At 47.2% G+C, this 17,161-nt stretch overlaps 1 protein-coding gene across 1 annotated transcript in view; it reads left to right on the top strand.

The window, feature by feature from the left end:
- Positions 1-17,161, top strand: part of PRKCH (protein kinase C, eta) — a gene marked incomplete at its 5' end in the record, with an annotated part of 117,704 nt that overhangs the window by 53,063 nt on the left and 47,480 nt on the right. The window contains 3 exons of the mRNA XM_010141560.1: positions 1,467-1,610; positions 2,348-2,521; positions 16,334-16,488. Coding sequence (XP_010139862.1) covers positions 1,467-1,610; positions 2,348-2,521; positions 16,334-16,488 — 473 coding nt within the window. The remainder of the gene's footprint in view (positions 1-1,466; positions 1,611-2,347; positions 2,522-16,333; positions 16,489-17,161) is intronic.

Below are 17,161 nucleotides of genomic sequence, written 5' to 3'. Positions count from 1 at the left end.
AAAATGCCCATAAAGGGTAATGGAAATCAGAGCTGTCAGTTGATAACAAGTTTTCATCATGTTTCCTTTGGGAACAGTTTTGAAAAGTGAGTTTCCTTGAAACCAAAATAACCCATAATAAAATGTTGGTCTATTTATTTTTATTTGACCAAAAAAAAAATATTAAACCCCCAAACATACTTGCCAGACCTAGTAAGTCTTGTCATGCAGTTAGTTCAGCTGCACTGGTTGACCTCATGATGCTGGACCAGCCTAGCCTGCTGCTTTAGGCTCTGCTACCCCTCTTGATTTTGGTTGGTTTGCAGCAAAAGGAGACTTTCTTAGCTTTGCTCTTCATGCTGTAGTAGTTCAGGGGGACATTTATCCTGGGAATTACAGAGAAACACAAGTTCCTACAGTCAATTCTGTAAGAATCGGGACTTGTTAGCATTTGCTGTCTGCATAATCTTCACATCAAAAGGAGATGTAACCAGGAAAACAAAAATCTGTACTCTGTCTTTAACAGTCTCTTCTCGCTATTTGTGAGCTAAAGACTCTAGGTAGGTGTTCAGACTGCTGTGAGCTTAAATACATTGGGAGTTTTGCTGAGTGCTGTCCGGAATGCTCTTGGTTCTTTCCCCATAGCTGGGTTGCCAAGTCTTCTCTTCCGGAAGAATTTTGCTTTACACAAAAGTGGTCACAAGGTGGAGCTCAAGAAGTCTGTGTGACTTTGTTTGGGCTAATAAACTGAATTAAAGTACTCGTGGTTTATAGGCATACCCATACCTGGTGAGCTGTGAACAGAGGGCACTGGAGGTTGACTTGATCTTTGTATACTGCAAAAACAAAAGCTCTAGAAATAGGTGCTAATATTGGTGCAATTCCTGAAAATGCAGACACCTCTCTGCTGGCAGGGGAATGAACAGCCTTCCATCGAATCTGCAGTGGTGGAGGAAGCCAGCAGCCCAGCTGTGGGAAAGAAAAATATTCTGAAGTTAGGATCCTACTGAAATGGGTTTTGAATTAGTCTTAAAATTGGGTAGAAACCTAAGAGAATAAGATGAAATCTGCTCAGGTTCTAAATCTCACCAGCATTTCGCATATTGCTGAAATTATGCAGTTCTCCTCGCTCTGGTGTTAGACAGGAGACTTGGTCTTCCACATGCATTGTCTTATTTTTCTGTGGAGTGAGGATGGAGAGAGGCAGGCTTGCCTCTTAGATCTGCTGGGCAGTGGGTTTACGGCTTAAAATGCCCAGGTCAGGAACCAGTGATGACGCTTCAGAACAGCTCCCCACAGCGCTGGGTTTGGCTGGTTCCACGTAACAGCTATGTGGGGTGATGGTACCAATGTGTTTTCTGTTCCAGTGGCCCTACAGTGCATCTGAAAAGGCACTAAATGTTTAGGTTGTTAGGTTGACTACCTGAGAGCACCTCTGAGGCAAAAGTACAATTTCTATGCAGACTGATCCTTACTTTCTTCCACAGAAACTAGTTTCAAGATCTACTTTGAGACATCAAGGAAAAGGCAGCCTGAAAGATGGCAACAACGTTAGCGAAAGTTCAGCAAGCAAACTTGGGATCAAAGACTTAACCTTCCTTCGTGTATTGGGAAAGGGCAGTTTTGGAAAGGTGAGAGTTTCTTGTGGCTCTTTTGGGGGAAACCACGTTCCTTTTTTAAGAAGCTCTAAGACAAATGAAGTTATTTCATAATGCGGCACACCGACTGTCCAGTGGAGTTTGCTTTGTGCAACAAGGCTGGTTACAGAGAGCAGGGAGAAGAGGGAGGAGAAAGAAAGCTGACAGCAAAGAGAAGAGTCGGGTATCACAAAAGAAAAATGTTAGCAACTAAAGGAGTAGCTGCATGCCAGGGCCCATACCAGAAATGAAGTGTGTGCATTAGCACTCGTTTGGACAGCATTTCTTGGAGCATGTAAAGGCTTTTCCTTTAAAGGAGACATGGCAGTGGTTTCAAATGCAGTGAGATGGGCGTCTCATTTCTTGGCTTTGCCACAAAGCCAATGTGAAATGGAGCATGTGGATTTGATAGCTGAGGAGGGAAGTGGGGTGGATGGCACTGCTCCGGAGGTTTGCCCTGGCACAGTGGATGAGCTTCAGCCAGCTAGCCCTGTGCCAGGCATCGGAGCAATGTGTGTGGCTGTTTCCATCCAGAGGAGCCTGCTGCAGACAGTAGCATGTGTGCCGTGGATTGTACGCTGATGCCCGTACTAGCAGGCTGACTCACTTGCATCCACAAGCCTGGTCATGAGATAACTGACCTGTCTAGCGTGAGAAGGTGCAAGAGGCTCAGCGTTGCTCATAGAGACTGAGGGCTCAGCCCTTGCAATTCATGCTCACCTTTGGTTTAGGTGATGCTCGCCAAGATGAAAGAGAGCGGTCAGCTCTATGCAGTGAAGGTGTTGAAGAAGGACGTCATACTCCAAGATGATGATGTTGAATGCACGATGACAGAGAAACGCATCCTATCCTTAGCAAGGAACCACCCATTCCTCACCAAGCTCTACTGTTGCTTCCAGACTCCTGTAAGTATAGCTCAGGCGTATATTCACTGGCTGGCATGTTCAGGACAGGGGCACTCTCCTGTGTATTGGTTCTCAGCTTGTTATAAACGTCTGCCTTAGACCCAGAAGAAACATATCTCCTCAAGGGTGAATGGAGCACTCTGCTATAACCCATCTCTAGCATTGGCTGGGCATTTGGCAAACAAGAATCCTGGCTTGTCATAACTCCCTGACAAAACAGTAATAACAGGGAAGCCTTTCTTTGTGCCTTCTCTGGAAACATCTCTCTGAATGTCTCCAAATGTGCAATATCTGCAGCATCCTCCGGTTGCTGTGGGATCTCAGGCTCTGCTGTCGTGCTACCTGAATTTTACCAGGACTGTGTTTGCATTGAATTATCTGCAAACTCAATGAGTTATACGTGAAAGCAGGAGGAGCCTTCTGTCTCTACCAGCCTTTGTATGCTGCTCAGAATTGAATGAAAGATTGTTCTGGGGTTACTGAAAAGGATCTTACAGGACTCTGAATCATATCCGTACACAGCTGGTAATTTTTCTTGCGTAGGTAAGACAAATGATAGCATTGCTGTCACTTGTGGTATGTGTACCTCGGAGAAGCACTGCACATGTGCTGCCTGTCCAGCCTAGAGCCTCCTCTGGTGTGTGCTTGTGGGATGGGAGCTTGTTGCTGATGTGGGTGGTGAAGGGAGGAGTGGCTGTGATGGAGGCAGTGGCTGCAGCTGTGTCGCAGCAAGGTAAGTCTGGGAGTCCCTGAATGAAGCTGTTATTAGGACTACAGCATTTTTGGCAGTGTAGCTCTTCCAAACTGCCTGGGCTCCTTTCCAGTTGCTTTTTGTCCGTTGTTAAATGGTAATAGAGCTTCTTTTCCTCTTAGAAGAGGCAGGAGAAACTTGCCCTTTTAGTTGTGGCTTCACTCCTCCTACATAAACCCAAAATACTAAAAAAAAAAAACCCAAAACGCCAAACCAAAAAGGCAGATAAATGCCTTGTGCCACCCACCCGTTTCTCTTCTCACTGGGGTGATGCAACAGCCAGCTACAGAGTTAGAGCTGTGCTCATTTAGGGTGGAGCCTTTGGGTAGACTCACAGAAGAGAAATGAGGTGGTTTGGTTGGGTTTTTTATACACATACAGCTTACATGCTTCACAAAGCAGCTGTGCTGTGTAGCAGAAACAAAACTTAAAGCTCACTGTTGTCACTAGTAGCCAAGGAAACTCCTCTTTTATGTCAAAACCTGAAGACACAGGGACCAAATTTTAATGGCTTTCCTGAAGTTCTCATGTAAAATCCCCTAAATGTCCAGTATTGATGTGTGCTGCTTTGAGGTCAGGTGTGGGGTAGCAGAGGTGTTTGCCACTCGTTGCTGTGCTCTTTGCTATGGCTTTGCTTACGGAATTGCAACGTGGATGTCAAAAAAGCAAGTGGGCTCCTTGGCTGTGTAGAGTATTTCCTGTGAACTTAGGGAAGCTTTAAGGTCGCTGGGCTAGTGCTGTCCATCGTGTTCAAAAAATGAATGCCATCTGCTATGGGTGCAGACAAGGTCTTCTGGGCTGATGCAGTAATTGCAGAGTCTTCTGCAAAGGGGGTGGGGGGGAGGGAAGGGAAGAACTCAGCCTGTTTAGACGAGCAAATTGAAAGCAAAAAGAGGATCTGATTGATGTCTGCAGATGCCTAATGCTGAGGAAGGAAACAAAGCTGCAAGATGCTGGCTAAGATTAAATGAGTCTAGACTGGCCATGGATACAGTTAGACTGGAAATGAAAAGGAGGTTGCTAAACAGGAGAGCAGCCTGGAACAGGAATTTCTGGACCAGCTTGTCATCAGAAGAGCAGAGGGAAGAACCCCTCAGCCCTTGCTGCCCTAAACGCAGAGCTGGTCAATCTCTGAAAGAGTGCCCAGGGAGTGGTGCTTGCCAGAGCAGGACCCTGCTTATTGCCAGTCTTCCCCAGGTTGCTCTTTTACTTGAATCCCAGTTTTCTTCCTTATCAGGATTGTCAGGAACAGAAAACCGCTGCCCTCCAATAATAAAACCAAAAAGGGAAGTGTTTAGCAAAGAAAAAGTACATTTCAGACTGATGTGGTTCACTGCGTCTTTTGCCCATGTTCTGCACTCAGTGACACCCACTTCAATCCAGAATAACCTGATTTAAATTGCTTATAAAAGCATAATTAAATCCCTACGCTGTCGCAGAGAAATGACTGCAACAGCAAGGTATTCACTGGACAGAGTCTTTCCAGGAGGGCTTAGCCGGGCTTGTGCAGTGCTTAGGGATTCTGCTCGTTCTTTACATGGCTTGGGTTATCCCCTCCATTAACATGAAGTTGGCAGAAAAGCGTATGTATGTATATGGATACAAAAAGAAGAATAACCACTTAGTCAAAATGTCAGCCTGAAGCCATTTTTGAAAATGTGACTTATGTTTGGAGTTGGGGGCAGGGTTGCACAAAACAATGCCTAATTTCACTTGCAGTTATGTGGAATCCACATCACATGTATCACACTTACAGCCCATACTCTGAAAACTTGGTACTAATGGTTTGTGCTATAAAAAAACCCCCTCTGGTCTGCCACGGAGCTCCTGGGCCTGCCTGTAGGAATTTCTCAAGAACTGGCCATTTTGAGGCTTCTTACCATTTGTTGGAGCCTGATCCCATAAGTTGCTTCAAGACAGGCTGGGACTAACTGGCGAGGTAGAAACCTGGCTTGGAAGGTACCTGAGGCTTACAGTAGGTGTCAAGTTCAGAATGAGCCAGCAGTGCTGTCTCATTGCACATAAGTTAAATTATGTACTCAGTGGCTTCAGGTGCTCGGGGGAAGTTGCTATCCCATCTGCTTGGCACTGGTGAGGCTGCACCTCGAATAAGGGTGTCCGGTTATGGTCCCCTCTTCCAAGTTCAAGAAGGAATTGTGGAAACTGGAAAAGAAGGACCTTGGATGCATCTGAAATGCTGAAACAGTTTGAGGACAGAGCGCTTAAAGGGTTTGAGGGTTTGGCTGGATCGAGAACCATTTGAATTCTGACCCTTGTATAATATTCTACCAAAACGAGCAAATTCCTCCACTGACTTAAGCAGCACAGGGGAAACTTAAACATCCTGGGGCACGTCTGTGCCTCGTGGTGGGATGTGGTGGTGTGGTTCTGGTGATCCAGCATTAGCTGAGCTGGCATGAGTACCAGAAAGAGCAGTGCAGTACCTGAGTTCATCTCTCTATACGGCTGCTACTTTTGCTTGCTGAGGTTTCTTCTGTGCTTGCATTAGCTGCTGATGGTTTTCAGAAAGGTTTTCTGTTCTCTTGGGCTGCCTCTTTGTGGTTCTAATTTAGTCTCAGCTGCAGCACAAGTGATACCCACTAGCAAGGAAGGGCTGCTTTAGTTGCCCAGGGTGGGCTGAGGCTGCTTGACCTCCAGCCTCCTTGCTCTGTGGCAGAAAATATTGCTGCCACTAGATGGTAGGAGCTGCAAGGGTTGTCTCTGACTAGTATGGGGCACAGTTTTCAGAGCCTAAAGGGGAAATACTAGCAGGCACACGGGCTGGCAGAAGCTGGACATGGCTCTGTGTGTGCCCGGCGCTGGCCTGGGCAGTTTTGGACTTGCACCTCCAGATTCCTTTCCTGTGAAAGGCAAGGAAGAAGTCCTGCTGCTCCCTTGCAATGGGGAATGGTTTAAGTCCCGCTCCAGCTGCATCTGTGTGAGGTCTTCCTTGCTCACCACATCTCTGTTGCCCTAATTTTTAATTGAAAGCCTTTTCTTGAGAACTTTCCACCTCATCTAAGACATTCACCTCTGCTTTTTCTAGGGCCTTAGAATCATCCTTTAGTGCCAGAGAGGATTATGCTCTGCTCCAGTAATCTGTGAGTTGCTGACGGGTGCTGGGGCTGACCTGCAGATAATCATGGATCCTGCGTTAGGGGTCACAAGCACCAAAAAATGCTTGTTTCCCTGACACTGGTGTCAGCCAACACCTCAACAATACTGCCCTGGAAAGGGTGAAAGAGGCCATATGTATAAAGAGCTAAGTCAGTAATTTAATCCTGAGGAATGTGAATCCTGGAATGTTTTAATTAAAATGAGTTAGCAGTAAGTGGGTCCCATCTTCTTTGGGGTTTAGGAACCATCCTTCCTGCACAGGTGGTTTGCTTTTAAATCCTTTTGTCTCCGCTCATATGCATGAGAATGAAAAGGGCTGGGGGAGATCAGCTTCCCATGCAAATAGTGTCAAACAGCTTCTGGGTTTTATGTTTATTGCCCTTATCCCTCTTCTCTTGACTGCAGGGGACAGTCCCCCAGGCGATGCTGTTTCCAGCACTGTTCCCACTAACCCGATCGTTATATGGATTTGCTTTCCGTGTGGCCCTGCTGTGACAGTTGCTGAAGCACGGAGCCTGTCCGTGTCGTTCCAAAAATAGCGAGACACGAGAACTGGGCAGAGGGATGTGGTTTTCTGTAACGAGCGTCCTTCGGAGATAATAGCTAGCAGGGGTGCTATTGAAGCCAGTAGGAACTGGCCCAGGGACTCCAGGGCAGCATAATCATTGAACTGGTCCCATTTTACAAGGGCAGCCTGCTGTCCAGCACGCAGCTTCCCCCTTCCTTAACAAGCTGCAGGCTGCTGTCATGCTCTCGGTGTGGAAAGGGGAAGGTTTCTCCACATCTTTGCTGGCCCTTAGGGCACTCAGGCAGTTCTTAGAGTGTCATGTCATGGATCACCCCGGTGTTTAGAGATGAGCCTGTATTTCACCTCCTAGATGTGTTAGAGCTAACCTGGAGCCTTTCATGGGGGCATAGTTTTCAGGTGAGGACCCACCAGCCAAAGTGGTGGGACTGAGCAGCGCAGCTGGCTGCTTATTCACCCATTGGTCCCCAAATGCCACAAGAGAGGTCTAGGTGCCCTTGTATGGCCAGTAAAGTACCTCAGTCATGGGTCTTCCAGGGGATCTCCAGCATCAGCTTGCTTGTCCACCAGCCACTCTACTGTCACCAAATTGGTAGAGCGCAGGGCAGCCCTGGGGCACAGTCCAGTATGGTGGAGGTGAGGAAGGCTGGGAAGACAGGAGCAGCCTTCCTGGGGCTCTGTTTAGATGAACAAACATCCTGATGCAGGCCTTGGATCATGCTGGTGAGCAGTAAGGAAGTGATGAGTCCTCTTCGATGTTCTCTTTGAAAGGTGCTGGGAGGGAGCCCTTTGGGAGCACAGAGGACAGCTTTGCTCAGCCCCCGGGGTCTAAACCCTTGGCCTTCCCTCTCTGGCATGTCAGGGAGGCACGACTCCATACACGCGTACACCTGACAGCTAAGTGCACATCTTGGATGCTTTCCTGCAAGCATGGAGTCGTTTTCCCCTGTTCTTGAGCATTGAGACTGTTGCTAGCCCCGAGCCACTGTGCGTGACACAGCGCACGGTTCGGTTTTGTTGCTGCCAGTCCAAATCAAGTCATGGAGCTGATGGGGACATCCTGTTCCTAGGTCTGGCATTTTCCAAAATGCTCGCTGCAGCCTGGCATGCCTTCTGGCCATAAACACAGAGCCTGCTGCGGAGTCCTGCTTGAAGGAGCTTGAGTTGGGCTTTACCTGGGGCCCTGGGGCAGGGGGTCAGTTAGGTTTTTGGGGAGGCTGCTGGACGGGGAGGTCTAGGGGAATTTCTCCTCTCCACCTTCGCTCTTCAGTGCAACTTCTGCAGCTGTGTGTGCCGTGGTGCCCTCACCTTGATTTTGCAGCCACAGGAGGGGCAGTAGGTTTCTGCCCTTCTCCAACTCGCGTCCTGTCCAGCTCCACATGAATGCAGACTGGTGAAAACTGTGTCTTTGTGTGGTTTTACAGTGTTCACACCCACCAAAACCCCATGACATCTTTGGCACGCTGGCCCTAGTTGCCAGTAAACCTGATGTGTGAGGCCTCCAAAGCCCAGTCTGAAAAGCTCCACTTTCTCCGATGTGCACAGTAACACCTTGCTGTGGTCTCTTTGTTGCAGGAACATATGAGGCTGGCTGTTTTTTGTAGGCAGAGTGGTTTTACTTGCAGAAGATGAAACAAGATCAGACTGACATTTCTGATTTTATCTGTGAACTTTGCTGGGTGTCCACGCTTAGGCTGCTCACTGAGGTGATATGAGCTGAAGTGAAAATATGAACCGAAGGGTTAGCTGCCAGCATCGTGTTGCAGCCCTGGAGCATGACTTTCCCAGCCCTGGTTGTTGAGGGACTTTGGATACTTGCATTTCTACGAAGCTGAGCAAAGCCTGTCTTCATCTGTCTTCATCTCTCTCTTATGAGAGAGACTGTAACTGTTAGAATTGTCAAGCTTAGTGCAAGGGTGGCTGAAGGAGATGCTGTTGCTTATGGTTAGCCACAGTATGGGAAACTAATATTTTAATTTGGACTTAAAATTGAGGAATTTGTGGTTTGAAGGGTTCGAAGTGGAGCCAAGTCACAAACAGCCTGATCGAGCAGGTTCTGGTCCCTATTGAGGATGAGGGAAGAAAAAAAAAAGGCAAAGCTCAGAGGTAATTAGCTGAGGCGTGACCCAGCAGTGCTTTAGCTTTCAGTCTCTTTGAATCTGCTTTCTAGGTGATGTTTAAGGTGAGAGGATGGATCTATAAAGGCCATTTCCAAGCCTTTGGCTGAGTTTGTAGAGGTCTCTAGCTTTTCCCAGCCCAGTCTGAGGCCAGCAGATATTGCAGAGGCCAGCATTTTTAAAAACAGGCCAAAGCTATGTCGAGCTGGTCACTCCAAACTGGAAACACCAATACCAGGAGCTTTTTTTCTGAACTGAGGGCTGTGGAAAGAGCATGATCTTTGCAGAGCAAATTTCTTCTGAGACACCATCATACCAGCAGCCAGCCAAGGGGTGCAGATGTCCTATAAATCTTTAACAGGTGATGCCTATAGCTTGGGTTTATACAAACATCTTTTGTACATAATTTAATTGGTTGACCTAGTACATGAGATTTGATTAATTTTTTTTTTTTAGTTGGGGTTTTTGTTTTCTTCTAATGGAGCAGATACAAATGAAGAAGAGTGATGAAAATCATCCTCTTGCAAGTATGTTGAGTAAAAGTTTCTGGTTGTAAGATGAGCTAATCATGTAGTCCTGCTGTGAATTAGACTTGTTTTCCTCCCCTGGGGCAGGTGGGAACCCACACCTCCCATCAGCTCTACCTGGCTTGCAGTTGTCGTTGTTCAGCTCTTCTGGAATGAGCTCAGCGTTAATACTTGCTGTGCACACATGCGTGCAGGAGGCAGCCTTTACCCCGAGGGACCCTGCAGAGTTTATTTATGCAAATGGCAAGAGCCAATTTATTATTCTCTAGGCGATGTTTGTGTGCCTCGCTGCCGCAGCGCAGGAAAGCCTGTGTTGTGCCCACTACCAGCAGCGTCAGATAGCAGAGTGAAGTTGTGACTGATATCTGGTGATAACTGCCCCGTTCCTCTAGCTGTGACAATGACGCTGGCAGCTCTTTGTTAATGAGCTAAAAATGAGCCTTGTGTGGGGAAGTGACCTGTGTTTCTCAGAAGCGTGTTCAGCACCTGCCCAGCCTGGAGGAGACACCTCATGCATCTCACACCCTTTCTGAGTTTGCTGGTTGTGTGGCCTGGAGAAGAGGAGGCTGAGGGGAGACCTTATCACTCTCTAGAACTACTTGAAAGGAGGTTGTAGAGAGGTGGGGGTCAGTCTCTTCTCCCAAGTAATAAGTGACAGGATGAGAGGAAACGGCCTCAAATTGCACCAGGAAAGATTTAAGTTGGATATTAGGAGGAATTTCTTTATAGAAGGGATTGTGAAGCATTGGAACAGGCTGCCCAGGGAGGTGGTGGCGTCCCCATCCCTGATAGTGTTTAGAAGCCATGTGGATGTGCTGTGGAGGGACATGGTTTAGGGAGCCTGGCAGTGCAGGGTGAACAGTTGGACTCGATGAACTTAAAGGTCTCTTCCAACCAGATGATTCTGTAATTCTATGAATATTCACTGCACCTTCTTCCAGCTAAAAACCACCCCAAAACCTGTGAAAGAAAGAAGCCTCCCCTTTCTCAGCCACTCGGATGTAGCACCACACACAGTGATCTCCCCGTCTCGATAGCCCCGGGGCTATATATGCCATCTGTGGCACGTGCACTTGCTGTGGCTTGATTTTTCCTAGGCAGAAGTGGTTCCTGAGGCTGGCACCTACTTCTGCAGTCACTGAAGCAGAGAGGCAGAAGGGCTAACGGCACCAAAAATCAGCTATCAGATGGCTGTAAAACCTGCCGCCTTTCTGCAGCCGCCTTGTTCGTCTGGGAGTCTTGGGCCGTGGGGGTGAGCGGAGCGGTGGCAGGTGCTGTGGCACTCATTGCTGCGGCTGTGTTTAAGAAGCGTCACTAACACGTGCATGTCATTCCAGCTTAGCAAGTGTGGCGTGGGGGTGTTTATTCTCCTCTGCTTGATGTAGTTATTCTGATTTGAAATCAAAGGACCAAGTCTTCACCTAGCGTAAGTCAGTGTCTTGCTCCATCGCAGTCAGGTGAGCATGGCTTTGCCACTGTCTGGAAATTTGGGGCTGAGATCATTCCATCTGCTTCAGCTCTTGGGCATGTGTGTGTTCGCATAGGTTGTTTCAGTGACTCTTTCTTGGTGAGCCTGTTCTTATGACACCTGCAATCTTCTCTGGTTTTGAAAAACTGCCCCTGAACAACTTGCCCTCCTGCAAACCTCTTGGCTGGGAGCAGCAGGCAGCTCGTGAGGATGTGGTGCTGCCTTGTCAAAGGGCTGGGTATGGAGGCAAAGCACTTCGACGCAGAGCAGTGTCTGAGCGTGATTCCTGGTCGTGTTACTCCTATGAAGATGAATACTGAGAAATAAACCTCTTTACTACTCCTCCTCCGGGTCCTGGCGGGCCTTGACCCAGATACGGATGGCCACTCACGCTGCTGGGGGAGTTGGACATGCGGCTTCCCAAAGCCTGATACTGAGACAGCACGATTTATTTGCACGCTCCCAGCGAGAGCTGCGGCAGATTGCTTTGTGGGGGGGGTTGTGGACCACGAAGGGAGAACAGGAACATTGGGAGCATTGAGGGAGCCTGCCAGCTCTTGTAATTATCTTGTAATAATTTGCTTGCAAGCTCACTAAGCCCTGCTGCTCTTTTTGGAAACAATAAAGTTGCGCTGGGAAGCAGTGACACAGCTGCCTCTGTATGGAGATAATTTTGAAAGCCTGTCTTCTGCTCTGCAAAGCATAAACTGCCAAAAGAGTGAAAAAAGACTGTTCTTGGGAAAACCCTTTGGCTTCAGTCAACTCAGATTGAGCCCAAAGCTGATTTTCTAAGGAGTCGTGTGCACAAATTATTTCCAAAAAGATGAAATACAAACTTAGCAGAGGTCCTGAGCCAGGCCAGGTTTTTTCTGGGAGAGAAAAGTTGGACCATTGCTCTAACCCACGTTTAACAAGATCTCCATATCCTCTGATGCTGCCTTATATGGCAGCTGTCAGCTAAAGGGGAGGCTTCGGTGAAATTTCTGCTGAGATGTGTCCTTGGTGGGGCAGCTCAACCTTCTTCTCGTCTGCATGTAGGAAAGCTTGTCTTTCCTCGTCTCCCTCCACACTGCCTGAACCGGGGCAGTGGTGTTGCCCTGCTCCGTTTACTTAGTGTGAAAGCCTGTGATTGGAGATGCAGCTCTCTCCCAAGCTGTCTTCAGAGGTCTTTGGTCTTGTGTGGGTTGCATACGGACTCCAGCTATGACTCTTAACTGCAAGGGGTAGAAGTTAGCCATCTCACTGGCCTTTTTGGGGAACATGGAGGGAAAGGGTGTTCTTTTAAAAAAACTGTTGGATTTTTTTTTTCCCCCTCATGATGATGAAGAAGAGGAAAGGTATGAGGGCTCAAAAGAGCTTGCTTGTGGAGCTGATGAGGACAAAAGGCTGAAGCGATGTTTGAGCTGGATTTCAGTGGGTGCTTGTGTTTGCAAGGACCAGTGACCAGTATGTGCATTGTCCCACCCAGTGGCTTTTGCAATCAAGGACTCCCTTCAAGCCTCACCAACACCCCACTAAGACAGCAAACAAGTAAAGTGGGTGTATGTAATTGCTATCAAACACCATTCTCAGGACACAGTATGTGCTTCCAACAGCCCCTGCCCTGCTACTCTAGGTGAACAAATACAGATGGCAAACTAAACGCAAACAAATAAAAATCCCCTGAATAGTTAGTTCCCTTGCACTGAAGTTGGCAGGGCTGATGCGTATATGTAGGCCAGCCTTGACATGAGTCCACCTGATCCCATGAACTTTGTTTCCTCCAATGTTTCTTTAATTTACAGTAACAATTGCTCTGCGGCTTTATTCATCTGGATCCCAGTCCAGAAATGGTGCAACACAATTTCCTCATGCTGGCTGCCGCTGCTGCGAAGGCTTTTGCGTCACTGTTTCCTGTTTGCTCTTTCTTGCTTTTGCCAACGTCAAACAGAGATAGCAGATCGAGGAAGACTTCTGAGCAATGCAAAACAGAAGTGCCAGGATTTCAGCATTAAGCCCTGTCAAAACAAAACAAAACAAAAAAAAACCAAAACAAAAAAACCCAAAAAAACTTCCTTGTGTTAGAAGAGGTGCAAAGTAAGCCAGGACTCTTGACTGAAATCAGGATTACAACATGTTCTGTAATGTCAGGAGACTTACAAAGGTTTCCTGCTTTGGGTGCAGTAGTACCTAATCTGGGATGCTGTTAGTCCCTAAGAAAGGAGGCACATAAGTCTAAGTCAGGTCAGATTTGCAAGTATCTGAACTATCCGCTGTTTCAAGATTTATTTTTCTTGGCTTCTATCTGTTCACTCTTACTCTGCCTGCTGCAAGTCACATACACAAGCATACACACACCCTTTTTTCCTTTTTTTTTTTCCCTGTAAAATACCACTATTTATTTCACTCCTCTGTGATTCCTGGGAGGGCGATTGATCTTTGCAGTTTGGCAAGCAGATGGCCTTGCTTAAGAGTAAAAATGGAAGACCTTGCTTGACCTTGTAGATCTGGTCCCCAAAGAGCAGTCATTAGTGCTGATCTTTCTAATCATTGTGGCCAGGTATGCAGCAGGCCAGTGCACAAATGCTTTATTATAAACAAATTGTACTATCCACCCTGCTCTTTCCTTCAGCAACTGCACGAGACTTCTAAGTGTTAGACAACTAGCTGGACCTCTTTGGACTACCACACTTCTACTTTTTTTAAAAACAAAGTTCTGTACATCCTAAATCACAAAATCATCTGGTTGGAAGAGACCTTTAAGATCACTAAGTCCAGTAGTTCACCCTGCACTGCCAGGGTCCCTAAACCGTGTCCCTCAGCACCACATCTACGTGTCTGTTAAACACTTCCAGGGATGGGGACTCCACCACCTCCCTGGGCAGCCTGTTCCAGACCCTCTCTGCAAAGAAATTCTTCCTAAATCGGAGAGCTTTAGTAGTGAAATAATCCACATTTATGCTTGACCTGTGAAATGAGACTGTGGGTAGAGGCGAGGCGTTAGCTGTTACACTTGTGAGCACTGTGTAACACACGCAATGACGCATGCTCAGGTGTGCAGTTAGTCTGAGGCAAGAGCTGTTTATAACAAAAACCTACTTTCATATCAGCGGTGATGTGAAGTTTAAAACTGTTTGTTTCTGTGTTCAACTGAACACTTGAGAAAGAAGCAGTAACATCTTTCTTTAAGCATCATAGTACGGACTACGGTGCATCCACAAGTCTGAGATGGGCTGTGGAGCTTTGCCAGCACTGGAGAAGCAGGATGTGTATGGTTTAAGGTATGAAGGGTTAACTTTGCTTCCCTGAAGCTCTCCTTTAAGGAAAGAGTAGAAAATATATGCATGTTCACCTAACTGTATGCATGTTTATACAAGCATGTGTATTACATAAATACATACGCATCTCTTGTCAGGTTGCTGGTAAATTAAATTACTTCCTGTTGGAGATCTGGCAAGAGGGATTTCTTTTTTAAGTATGGGCTTGAAGAGATGCCTGGGCAAGCTGGGCTAGATAAGCATGTGTCATGTGGAGAGATCAGCGAGGAAGGAGGTGGGAAAGAATAACAAGGAGATGTAAAAGCTGACCTGACTGGCAAGGCAGAGGAGATATCTGTGCTGCAGGTGGAGGAAGGGTTGCTGAACAGGTAGGCACAGCATAGCCAGGCCCAGTTTAACCAACTGCAGCGAAGATGTGGTATTAGAGATCTGACGAGGGCTGAAGAGCTCGGGTTGCTGGTGGGTTTGCACAGTTTGTGCTGCTCTGGAGTAGGCTGCTGCCGTAGACAAGGCAGCCTGGGTGTCTTTCAGCTGCCCTGTAGTGAAAGGCAGAATGAACCAGTGAAGTACTGTCGTTTGTGTGGGCAGGAGGTAGCACTTAACGCATGGCCTTGGTGCTACACGCAGTGGTATTGTGGGATTGCTGGCAATGCATCTCTCTCAGCTTCTGGAAGGAGCCTAGAAGAAGCTGTTGAGCAGACCCCAGGACGATGACAAAAAGCAAGCTGTCTTCATCTGTCACGAGCCGTTTGCTTTCCTGCTTGTGTCCAGAGAGTAACGGAAGGATTCCTGGTTGCTTTTCTTACGCTGTGTGCATCTCAAGATGTTAATACCAGTAGTCGTTTCAGGCTGGCTGCCTGCCAGAAAGTAGAGCATAACAATGCTTATCCTCTTAAACTTAGAGAGGGTTTAAAACTAGCTTGTAGATGATTAACATCAGACCTGGGAAGGGGCTTGTGGGGAAAGAGGTACAAATAGTACCACTGAAAGGCTGACTGGTCTGAACTGAATTGTTTGCCTCTTTTCCAGTCTGTTTGTTCCTGATATTCAAAGTAAAACTAAAACAATTGGTACTGTATGTCCTGAAACAATTCCTAGGAGAAATTTTTGAAAGGTTTAGTTTTGTGACAAATCACCACGTGTCCTTCCTCTCACAATTAAGCGAGCACTGCTTTTGCATGTGTTAAACCGGTACCCAGACTGCGGAGCATACAGCTTAAGCAAGTGCCTCCCTATCTGTAGACTATTAAAAAGAATAAACCCAAAAAACCCAGAACAAAGTAAAAAAGAAACCTCGGAGACCAGCAGCGGTGGAGAATGAGCTGAACTTTACTGAACAGGTTGCTTTTCTGTCCAGCAGAAACTTTGTTTTTTGCTTTATCCTTGTTAGTTCCTTCTTCACCCAGAAGTCTCTGCAGATTAGTCAGAGGAAAGCTGAAATCTGAGGGCTCAAAAGGCAGCTGCCAGGCAGGAAATCCTCCTCTGGAAAACAACAGCCATTCTCCAGAAATGGTGTGAGGATACCCTCAGGAAAGTGTCAGCACTGCTGTTCCTGAGCCCTTGCACTGCCTTGGTGAAGCTGCAGCCGGTGAGCAGCCTGGTTTTGCACAGTACGCACTGGAGGATCTTTCCCCAGAGAGCCGCGGTGTTTAGTATGGAGCAGCTGGCTCTTTACAGATTTCTTTTGTGGTCACTCAAGGGTATTGTCCTCTGTTATTCAGGCTAAACCCTCCAGGAGATGGTTAGGATGAGCACACACCTACTGATGCACCTAATCCACGTGTGAACAGGAATTCATTTTATTACTGGGGGCAAAATTTGGCGGGGGGGGAGGGGGGCGGGGAGTGCAGGGCACAGAAGTACTAACAGGTCTTCTTGATACCAACTTAATCTTTCCTGAAAAAATTAGTTGTTTTTTTTTCCACTCTAACGTCTCACAGTGCTTAATCTGTTTTTGTTTGGGAGAGAATAGTTTTACTGAGAATTTTCTCAGCCTGACAGAGGATATGATTAATGCTGTTCCTGTCTGTTGTGTTTGCACGTGTAAAGGATCGCCTGTTCTTTGTGATGGAGTTCGTAAATGGCGGGGACTTGATGTTCCATATTCAGAAGTCACGTCGCTTCGATGAAGATCGTGCCCGGTTCTATGCTGCAGAAATTATTTCAGCCCTTATGTTTCTCCATGAAAGAGGCATCATTTATCGGTGAGCTCTGCATTCATTCATTCATTTGCTTTGTCTGAACCCCACGGCTGAGATGATAGCTTGAGTTTTCTGCTTGAATAAGTAACTGTCGCTTGCTACCCACCAGGAACAAGTTGCCAGCTGGAATAACAGTAACCTCCACTTTCCCCCTGCACGTTGTCCGAGGTGTGCCAGCTTTCAGGAAGGAGTGAAATTTGTGGCTGCAGCATCGACTACAGGGAGGGTCTTCCTATGACATGTGTGCAAGCACGTCAAAAAATAGGTTTGCTTTCCAAGGCACAGGGTCTAGATTCTGTGTTGGTGTGAATTCACGTAGCTGGTTTATGTCAGCCCCAGAAGTGCCCCTTGTCTGCACCTCAGGGGCCTCTGTGGCTGCTGGACGTTAGCTGCTGACTGACAGGAGCCTCCTCTGCGCTGCTCTGGGCCTGACCTGCTGCTGGAGAGCCCCTGTCAAACTGATGACAAAGGGAGAGGCATTCAGTGAAAACTTCCTAGATTTCCTGGGAGGTAAATGGGAGAAGCTCTTGCTTTTGCCACTGTGTGCCTTGTTGTTTAAAGACTAATAGGGGCTGGTTTCACCCAAGCCTCTTTGTTTCCCTGTATTAGCTACAAGCCTGTTTAAAGTCTGTTTGACGTACTTATCCAATGCCACTTAGGTCAGCCACTAAAAGTC

The sequence above is a fragment of the Buceros rhinoceros genome, unplaced genomic scaffold (genome assembly GCF_000710305.1).
Source record: "Buceros rhinoceros silvestris isolate BGI_N320 unplaced genomic scaffold, ASM71030v1 scaffold7790, whole genome shotgun sequence".
Taxonomy (NCBI): domain Eukaryota; kingdom Metazoa; phylum Chordata; class Aves; order Bucerotiformes; family Bucerotidae; genus Buceros; species Buceros rhinoceros.
Note: the sequence above shows the minus strand (reverse complement) of the source record. Positions and strands in the feature narration are given on the sequence as shown.